At 26.7% G+C, this 11,161-nt stretch overlaps 1 protein-coding gene across 1 annotated transcript; it reads right to left on the bottom strand.

Annotated features, from left to right (window-relative positions):
• Positions 1–878: 878 nt before the first annotated feature.
• Positions 879–6,461, bottom strand: LOC126654686 (probable jasmonic acid carboxyl methyltransferase 2). Its single transcript, XM_050348622.2, has 4 exons — positions 6,239–6,461; positions 3,377–3,787; positions 2,733–3,005; positions 879–1,380 (listed from the first exon to the last, which is right to left on the bottom strand). The coding sequence occupies exons 1-4, from the start codon at positions 6,338–6,340 to the stop codon at positions 1,018–1,020; spliced, it is 1,149 nt and encodes a 382-aa protein (XP_050204579.1). The 5' UTR covers positions 6,341–6,461; the 3' UTR covers positions 879–1,017.
• Positions 6,462–11,161: the final 4,700 nt, after the last annotated feature.

Here is an 11,161-nt window from a genome sequence, read left to right as displayed (position 1 = left end):
TAAACTCACTACCTTCGCTGATTCGTAACTCTTTACTAATCTGGAGAATAAACAGAGGTGGAGATCTTGTGGGGATATTGTGATGCTCTTATTCGTAGGACCCCATCAATCGAGAATGATTATTTAGATCACTTGTATAAAAGAATCCGTTAACCATATTATTAACACTTAAGAATAGATTCTTTCATAATGTGATAAAAACAATATGTCTATATGAACATTTAGTTGATGAAACACTTAGGTACATACTATTAATAAATAATAATTAAAATAGCAGTTTATTAGAAGGAGTTTACCTTAATTAGAATTCCTGATGATTAAACAATAATTAAAATTGTAATAGTTAAATATTAGGATTAATGCCATAAAAATTCACCAACGTTACACGTTTTTTCATTTTAATCACGCAGTTTAAATTTTCTCATTTTCATGCACGAACTACCACTTTTTCTCAAATTCATGCACGGTGCTGAGGTGTCATGACTCCATTGGTGTAATTCGTTGAGGTGGAGGTCATTTCACACCAATGAATGAGTGCCAGCTCAGCACCGTGCATGAATTTGAGAAAAAGTGGTAGTTTGTGCATGAAAATGAAAAAATTTAAACTGCATAATTAAAATGAGAAAACGTGTAAAGTTCGTGATTTTTTTTACATGAATTTGGGTGGAAATTTTTTAGCAGTTAACGCGGTAATTATAGAGCGTCAGTTCACATACATAACAAACATCCATTTAAGAATCTAAACTTGTGAAACCGTAAAGTTTAGGTGTCAATAAAAGAAAAAAACTAGTTTAAGGATCTGAAAATGAGTTTTTTTTTCTCAAAATTAAGAAGATACATATAGGGACTTGTCCCCTCTCAATTATAGACAAAGAGAGTAATAAATATAAAAAACTGATTTAAAGTGATCGAATAAACTTCCATTTTTACAAAAACGATAACTGAATTATCAAAATATTAACCGTTTTAGAATAACTTTATTATTATAGTAATCATAAAAAGATTTAACCCGACTTTTCAGTTTTTAAGGATGGAAATCGCCAAAATGGTGAAATAACCAATCTTATTTTCCAAGTAATCGGCCGCTTTCAAGGAAAACCTATGAAATAAATCATCAAGAATGGCATCTCCAAAATGAGTTACCACCATTGATTCTGCAGCAGCTCTCAAGTATGTTGCCACATAGTCACCTCTCTCCCATTTATCAAACGCCATGTCGTTGTTACCATCTTCAATATTGGCATCCCAATTTATTTTCACTTCTTCAAATCGTTTAATGGAAAATAAATTTTCTTTTTCTATCAGACGCTCAACTTCTTTTGCAGAAGGAGCATACACTGGAATGTTGAACATGTCTAACTTTGTTTCTTCAATAAGCCCCTGCATCACGTTTGTTAATTAACATGTTCTTTTAAAAAAACAAAATTCAATTAATTCCTCATAAACATGGTGAATAAGAGTCCTACAATTACATTAAAACTCGAGTGCTCATACCCATATTTAGTTTTAAACTGACGTGCCATAAAATTATATATGTCAAATAGAAAAATATTTATATACATAGACATAATTTTTTTCCATGTCGGTTTTTTATTGTAAGTATTTTGGTAAAAGTCAAAAAAATGATGGATCAAACTATCACAATATTAAAAATTTAAAATTATGGTATATTGATAAACGAACAATTAATAATTATGGATACATAAATATATTTTGTCTATATTCTAACATTTCAAAAACGTTAAGTTTGTCCTAATTTCAATAAGAATATTTGAAGCATATTTTTATCAAAAAGTATTCCATTTTTTTTTATTTATGACCAGATTAATTTTTTTAATTACAAGTTTTTTATTTAAATTAGGTTGTAATTGACGAAAGTAAAACAATTTGGTCATACATAATTTTTAAAAAGGATTTGACTATTTTTTTGAAAAAAATGACTAGTTGCTACAATTGAAAATATACCTATTTAAATTAGATCAACGTCAACACCTTAAAAAAATAGTGCCATAAATAATAAAAAAAATTATCTGAAGCCTCTAATGCATTATTCATACTTTCATTCGTCACGTTTGAAAATTAAACGAATATAATACTTCATTTTTTTCATTCATCAATGATTTAGCCCCTCCATTCATTTTTAATGTTCATTAGTCAATTAAATCAAATAATTTAACTAAAATAGTTAAATTTTAATTTAGTCCTTAAATTTTTCTTTTCCATAAATAAAAATAAAAACTTTAAATTTATGAAATTATAAAATTAATAAATTTAAATTTTACTTCATTTCTTTTACAATTTTAAAAAATTTCATTTTTTTTAAAACAACAATAAAAAAATATTTTTTGAATCAATTAAAACATTAATATATAATTAAAATTAGTGTGAAGTCATTACTTCGCTAAATCTTATAATAATATAGTTTTAATTAAACATTAAAAAAATTGAAAATTAATTTTTTAAATTTAGCCTTTTAACTCAATTGATTAACACCAATAATGGACGGAAAGATTAAATTATTGACGAAAATAAAAATGAAATATCATATTGTTAATTTTCAAACCGAAGGAACGAAAGTGTAAATTAAGGTATATGCATGTATTAGGCATCATAGTAATTTGCTCATAAATAAAGATGAAATCTTTCAGTGATTAAGCCAATTTATTAGTATTGAATAATTTCTTCTAAAGTAGCTAACAAATCATAAATAAATAAGAAGTTGAAGTATTTACCTCTTGAACCATCTCCATCAAGGCAATACCAAGCAGTTGCCAAATTTCACAACCATATTTGCAGGAAGGATCAGTATCATTTCTACCCATAAATGTCAAAGCCAAACGTCCTCCAGGTGCCATTTCTTCCGAACGTGACACTAAAAATGCAGTGAAATCTTTTACAAATTGATTGGAGTATGCTTCATGCACGCTTCGTGGGCTTGTTTTGGCTATGCAAATGTTACCTTTATTCAAAGGAATTCCTGTTTCACTTACAACCCCTTCAGGTACCTGATTTAATCAATAAATAAGAGGTTTATTGTACGGGTTAATTAAATTAAATATAATATCACCGAAATCTCAAAAATAACACAATCTTTGGAGACCACCTTCATATCTTTTCAAAAACAACATTATCAAATAATCAATCACTCTATAGCCTAAACCATTAGATGAGACGCCAGCTAATATTTTAAATTCTTGACCGGTAATATGTTCAAAGAAATTACATACATATTTTGTATATATTATATTAAAACAATCACTTATATCTTATATATAAGAATAAATAAAGTTTAGTTAAATTTTTAAAAACCGATAGATTTTTATGGTTCGACCGGTTCAATCATTATCCGCAGTAGCACGAAAAAAACATGGAGGACCTGAGAACACCAATGGAGGCTGGAAGAAGAATGAACAAAGTGCAAGGAATTAGGTGGAAATAGCCTTCCATAGAAACTACCAGGCACTGCCCCTATGAAACACTGCCCAAACTTTTCACCCTTTTGTCTCTTCAGTTTCTCATAAAATTCAGGCACCAATGAACTGAAAATTGTGTTGAAATCATTCTCCTGGAGATCATTCATGAAAACTTGCAAAATGGGTAGATCGCCCTTATTCATCTTCTTAAAAGTAGACTCTATTGTTTCAATTATTTCCCATAACGGCACCAATGCAGTAGGTCCTGAGGAGCATCCCATTTCCACTATTTTCACACATTCTGGCATGTTTGAACTACACATTTCTGCAATACACTCTTCTAATATATGCTTCGTTTTCGATATCACTTCCTTCTGTGTAGAACAAAATAAGGGTGTTAGACTAATGTAAAATAGTAGAGATAAAATCATCACCGTCGGTCGCAGAAGTGGGATGGGGCAAGGTAACTCATTCCGGTTTAAGATCAAACATTTAAGATCGACGAGTGTCGAAAAATTATTTTAAAAAAGATCGAATATTTTTTTTTTATAAAAAGTTGAGCAAATAACATATCATTTGGTATAAAACCTTTTTAGAAAGTTAAATAATACGTGATTCGGTCTAAAAAAATAGCCGAACTAATCTCGGTTCTGAAATTTCTAATATCGGTGAGTACCAAATATTTATTTGAACGAGGATCAAATAGTTCTTTTAAAAAAATAAAACATACAACATATCATTTGGGTCTATTTTTTAAAAAATAAAACAAACTACATGTCGTTCGGTCTAAAAAGTAGCCGAACAACGTATCCTTTGACTAAGAAAATTTTCTAAGTCACGTGAATAATAATTTGGATTCTCTACTGATTGCTGATTTAAAAATGATATTCTAATACGAGTGAGGTGTAAATCTAAATTAGCCTTTAATTTTTCAGAATTAAGATAAGGCCTAACTTTTTGAAAACACCAAATATTTTCAAATGAGACTTAATTTTAACCAATATTTAAAATAGTTTTTATTCTAATTAAATCTTTAAAAAAACATCAATTTTAACCAATTTTCAATAAATATATTGCAATTTTAGCCAATCTCATTCATTCTCAAAAAATACTTAATCTTTTTGAATATTTTTAATTATAATTATAACCAAGTAATTTTTTTTCCTTTAAAAAGTATTTATAAAAATTATTTGTAATGATCATAACTGAAAAAAGATTACTGGCTGCAGAAGGTATAAAAATACTCTTCCAGTTATTTAGAAGATGCACATAAGTTTTTTTATCTTTTTCTTTGTCATTTAGGCCTTTGATGATTTTAAATGGTACAAATAAAACTCATGTTTGAAAGGAAAAAAACCAAATACTTCATCCGTCTCAAAATAATAGTCATCTTTCTTCCTTTTTTTTCCAAATAATTGTCCATATTTCTAGTAAATTACAATTTAGAGTGTTGATTTTTCCATATCACTCTTATTTAAATTTTATTATTCAATGTTATTAGTTTAAAAAATAAATTAGTCATAATATTTAATAATAGTATGATAAAAAAATGAAGAAAAATATGTGAAAAATAATTGTGTTGCTTAAACTGTGTGAATAGGAGAAAGTGAACTACTCCCTCCGTCCCAATAGAGTTATCCACTTTGAAAAATATTTTTGTCCCAAAATTTTTGTGCACTTTCAAAAAGTAACTAACTTTTACACTCAAAATCCTATATTACCCCTATTTAAAATCCACTAATGAATCTTTTGAAAGTAGGGGTATAACAAGAAAAATAAGGAAAATTTTACAAAACCTATAAGCAATAATTACTTTTCTTAAATTGTGTGATAAAGGCAAAGTGGACAATTCTATTGGAACGGAGGGAGTATTATTTTAGGACAGAGGAAGTAAATAACTAAAAAAGTTTTCGAGAAACTAAGGGTCCAAAAAAAGTAAAAGGATTTCCATTTTCTATTTAAAAATTTAAAGAGTTTTTTCCAACGTTTAAAAACACTGAGAGGTTAAGTGGCGGAAAAAAAAACTAAAAGAGTTTATGTGTTTTTTTATATCTTTGGACAAAATTATTTAAACCATTAAAGTTAATTCTTAATCAACAAAAATTAAAGTCAAATATATTAATCATATAAATTTTAATCTAATGGAACTAATCCAAAAAAAATAAAAAATAGTGCATGATACATTTGTTTCTAGAAAAGAAAAATAATTATGTTATCAAAAATTAGTCCAAATAATTTATCATTTAGCAAAATGAAAAAAAATAGTTAAACAATAACCATTTGACTTCAAAAAAAAAAAAAGGAAAACAAAACAAATGTCAAATCGTTCAGTGAAAAAAGATCGACTCCCTTGATAATTTTTTTAGTTCCACCAGGCCCGCGGGTTTATTTACAAAAAATAGACAATAGTAAGTAAAAACAATGAATGTTTTAGAAATTCAGAATGTTAAAAGTGAGATCTATTCAAAAAATAAAAAAACAACGTGGGATATAACCAAAAGCCAATGACACAATGTCATATTTTTTAAGTTTAATTATGATGTATTATAAGTGGATCTAAATTATTAGACGGTTTTTTTTAAGTTTACCACAAGTTCTTTCTCACACTGGTTAGGTTTTTTACATAAGATAAAACTACTTTTCTAAATTTTAAACAACTGTATACAGAATTATATTTTCAACTTGCAACTTCATTTAAGTGAATAGAGCATTTTATGAAATTACAACACAAGTCATAATCAGCAAAGGTTTCTGTTAAAATATCAGAAAATTCATCACCAAATTAAAGTAAAAGCAGCAGAAATAACAGAAAAATAACAAAAGACCTGAACCAATGAGTTTCTGTAGTAGCTGTTTTTCCCCTTTCCTCCATTCATGTGAAGAACCGACGGAACTTTAAGATCTATTGTTGTAATTTGAGATGACATATTTATAGTCTTGTCTTGGTTTAGCTATATATTTTTGCTGCAATGAGTTTTGGGGATCGGATTCAGACTCGTGACGGGCTTGGAGCTTAGGGGCGGGCCTGGGCGGGCCGGGGTACTGGTCTTGTATTAGTTGGTTGGATAAGTTCATAAATGAAAAGCATTTATAAGACATGAAAGCCGTACTTTCAATTATTTTTGTCCCTTTTTATTTTGTAATTATACATAAAGATAGAAACATCATTGTTTTTGGTCCCAGCTATTCCTTTTGAAATTTACCTCATCTATTACGGTTAATTTTCACTTTAATACTTTTTTATTTACTGGTTTCGCTTTACGTGTTTCACACGTGACTCGTAGTGTGACTCGTTAAATAATGATAATTATATTTATTATATGTTAGAATAATTATGTTTATATTTAATTAATAATTATTTATAAAATTTTAAATTAATAATTAAAATAGTAGTTAATTAGAAATTGTTTATCTTATTTATAGAGGATATAAATAAAAAATAATAATTAAAATAGTGTTTAATTAGAAATAATTTATGTTAATTAGAATTCTAGATGATTACATAAAATTAAAATAGTAATAATTAAATATTTAAAATAGTTTATTTTAGTTAATACTCTAGACGATTATCTAACATAATATTATAAATAATTTATTTTAATTATTACTCTATCTATAATAACTATTTAATAGCTTTTTAATTGATAATTAATTTTTTTAAACTATATAGAATATAAATAGTTTGTTTTTTAAATTTTTAATTTTTTTTTTAATTAATAGTGAAATAGATTTAGAATATAATTATAATTGACTAAAATTATAATTTCATGTAGTAGTATTTAACCTAAAATAGAACATTAACAAAATTGTTAACTAATAATTAAAGTAAAAGAACATTAATAAAATGTATTTATTTAGTAAATTAATTATATGACAGGTAATTGTTTGTTGTTTGAAACTCTTTTAGCAGTCTAACGCGTAAATTAGCAGAACCATACACTTATGTTAATACATGTTAGCTAATAATTATTATTTTAATTTATAAATACTATTTTATCATAATTAAGCCAGACAGTATTAACGATAGGTAGCAAACTGTTAGGTCGTGGGTTCGATTCCTCCCACAAGCGCTTTTCCCTTCCCAATTATAAAAAAAATAGTCTATTTCAATAAGTATTCTGATTAGTATTCTAGCTCTAATCACTATTTTAATAAATTTTAATTAATAATAATTATAATATTAGTTTATTATAAGTAACCAATGAACTATAACTCAAATGATATAAGCGCCGAGTAGCAAACTGCTAGGTCGTGGTTTGATTTGTTTTACAAACGCTCCCCTTTTTCAAAATTATATATATATATATATATATATATATATATATATATATATATATATATATATATATCTCAATTAGAATTCTACATAATTAAATAATCTAATTAAAATAACAATTATTAATTATTTAAAGTAGTCTATTTTAATAAGTACTCTATCCAATTTTATCTTGACATTGTATTCTAAATAATTTATTCCAATTAGTATTCTAACTCTAATAGTTATCTCAATATTTTTAATTAATAATTATATTTTATAAAATAAAAAGGACATTAGCGTAAATGTGCCCGCTCCCCACCCCACATTCGTGCTTTTATATATAGTATAGATGTTTATATTTTTCTTTTACTTCATAATTTATTGTTTTTATATTCTTATAATTTTAAGCTTTCATTATTTTTCCAATATATGTAAATTTAGTTTATTTGATAAAAATAAAAAGTGAATAATTTATGTAATATATTGTAAATGACTTAATTGAAAATTTGACTTATACATGGATTAATAAATATCAGATTTTATATAATAATGTATTAAATTGTACTATTCAATTTAATATTTTTGCATTTAAGAAATTATATTTCTCGCTGTCAAATATTATTAAAAAAAATTAATACAAAATAAAAACTAAACAAACTAATAAGAAATAAAAAGAACTAAAGTTATAGTGTATCTGAACTAAAGTTATACCATAACAACTGCCATAAACCGTGATAACGCTTCTTTGAGAGGTCGGACCATTTATAAAAGAAATGAGCCAGAAAAGAAGGAGCAACTAAAGTTATACCAAATTTTCCGGTAAAAAGAAGCAATAGGCAGCCTTGAGATATCATTTCCAGATGTCATTAAATGGGAAGATAAATGATGTCGCTGCAGTATATATGTTCCTGGACTTCGATATCCGCTCAGACCTGCCCAAACCCAATCTTTAGGGTCGAGCATGGCTAATGATTTTTTGTTTTAAGCTGGACTCGGTTCCGGAAGAAAAAACCGTATTTTATTGGCGGTCTAATTAGCCTTTCATTTTTATAGAATTTTCATGTAAGTCCACCCAAATCCAGCCCAAGCGTCGAAAAATATAGTATTAGGGCCGGTTTTGGGTAGGAAATAAGCCGGAGCAGGACTCGAGTCAGGTTTGGGCTTATACAAAAAATTAAAAAGGAAGTTTACGTATTTATCTCAAAAATAAAAATATTTGGATTTTTTACCTCAACATGGAAAAGTTAAAGAAAATACCTCATGTTTTTTCAGATTTATGATTTTACTCTGATTATTTAAAATAATTATGAATTTACTTTGTTATCATATAGTTATCATAACATTATCATAATGCAGTGTTATGATAACGACATGATAATATAGTGATACCGACATAATAATCATAAACTGTTTTATCATTAACATTATGTAATACTCCGTGGTTTTCCAGTTAGTTTCGATAAACTTTCCGAGTACGTTTCTTTGGTTTCGTGTAGCTATTATTTTATTTATTCAGCTTTGGTATGTGTGTTATGTGCTTGGGTGTTTAGTTGGTTTTGTATGTACCTCGATGTTTTGGTGTTTCAGGCTTAGGAGTCAGACTTTTTGCGGTTTTGGAGTGAGATCCGGCCGGACCAAGTGTGTTTCGATCGAACCATTTTTCATCGTCGTGGGCAGTTCAGCCCTGGAGTAGGGTCCGGCCTGACCAGTGTTTGGTCCGGTCGGACTACTACTTTAGTGAAATAATTACCGATTACATATAAATTTAATTATTCTAATCTATATCTATACTATATATAAAAGCACGGATGGGGGGGTGGGGGGGGGGGGGGTGGGGGGACAGGCAAATTTACTGAATAATCCTTTTCAGTTTACCACTAAATAAAGGTTTTATAGTCATTAACTAATTGGTTATTTAATTAATCACTATTGTTATTAAAGTTCTAATTAGAATATGTAGCTAAATTATCTCCTATTTAATTTTTAATATGTAAAAAATAATTAAATTGTCTCCAAATTAGTAGGAATACGTATCTTTTAGTTTGATTGAACTACAAAATTGAAAAAAAATTAATAACCGAATATATTATATTTACTTTTAATTTTTTTTAACTAATTTAATATTAATTATAAATAAAAAAATTAATATAATTATAATAAATTTACTAATATGTTCATTGACAAGTTACGTTACGAGCCACGTGCATAGCACGTAATGCGAAACTAGTTATATATAAAAGCATAGAGGGAGATAGTGGGACATGCACTTTTACATTAATATTTTTTTATTTAATCGAATATAATTATTAATTATTAACTATTGAAGAATTCCTAAAGTTAGAGTACTAACTAAAATAAATTACTTATAATATTATGTCAAAATAATTATCTTTAGTACTAATTAAAGACTAATTTAAATATTTAATAATAATTAGTTAATCAATTAGAATTCTAATTACTATAAACTACTTTTAATAAACTACTTATTTAATTATTCTTTGATAGCTTCTACTTATATTTTCTATTTATGTCCTTTATAAATAAGATAAATTATTGCTAATTAACTACTATTTTAATAATCATTTGATATCTGATATTTAAATATAATTTATAATTATAGAAATAATTATTAATTAAATATAAATATAATTTTTTTAATTCATAATAAATACAATTATTATTATTTGACTGACACTATGGGGCACGTGTGACACTAATCCATAATAAATATAACTATAATAATTTGACGAGTCAAACTATGAATCACGTGTGAAACACATAAAGCGGCGCTAGTATCTGAAAAGGCACAATGCATATTTGTCCATGCACTTATTCTATTTTAGCATTGGATTTCCGCAATTTTATTTATTAATATTAAATGTAGGATTAATTCCATAAAAAATTACGACTTTTACACGAGATTTCATTTTAAGCACAACTTTTAAAAGTTGGCTTATTCGGTGTATTTTTCTGACGAAAAATTACTAATTATGCATACTCTAGCCTAAGGTTAATATTATTTGGTATCGATTTATAATTTGGGTTTATAATTAATGTTTTAATGAAGAACTTAGTCAAAAACAATACACTACAATGATAGATTTGTAAAAAAAAGAAAGGTCATGGTTTTTATATGGTGAATTTTAAAAGTCGTGATTAAAATGAAATTTCGTTTAAAGGTCGTATTTTTTTATGAAATTAACCCTTAATTTTATAATTTATAATTTTGCACAAATTGGATCATCTATCACAAAAAATATTATTAGAAGCTTATTGTCATCAAACTTAAAGTGCATGGCTAACTTCAATAAAGTTAAAATGTGAGAATAAATAAAAATTATCCTAGTCACACTAAGAGCATATGAAGCAGACACTATTTATTTTCGTAGTAGAAGAATCTAATGTCTACAAAATTAAAAGTTTAAAGAAAAAGGATTTAATATCAATCAAATGTACAAAATACAAGGACTCAAATACGCATTTTGCGGGA

This window comes from Mercurialis annua, linkage group LG7 (assembly GCF_937616625.2).
Source record: "Mercurialis annua linkage group LG7, ddMerAnnu1.2, whole genome shotgun sequence".
Classification (NCBI taxonomy): domain Eukaryota; kingdom Viridiplantae; phylum Streptophyta; class Magnoliopsida; order Malpighiales; family Euphorbiaceae; genus Mercurialis; species Mercurialis annua.
This window is presented reverse-complemented; position numbering and strand designations above follow the sequence as displayed.

What these genes read in the sequence shown, in the direction of transcription:
- LOC126654686 (XM_050348622.2), bottom strand. Translation starts at nt 6,340, where the DNA reads ATGTCATCTCAAATTACAACAATAGATCTTAAAGTTCCGTCGGTTCTT. An exon ending in ACAGAAACTCATTGGTTCAG is followed by an intron (nt 3,788 to 6,238) that starts GTCTTTTGTTAT and finishes TGTTCTACACAG; the next exon opens with AAGGAAGTGATATCGAAAAC. An exon ending in TGATGGAGATGGTTCAAGAG is followed by an intron (nt 1,381 to 2,732) that starts GTAAATACTTCA and finishes AACGTGATGCAG; the next exon opens with GGGCTTATTGAAGAAACAAA.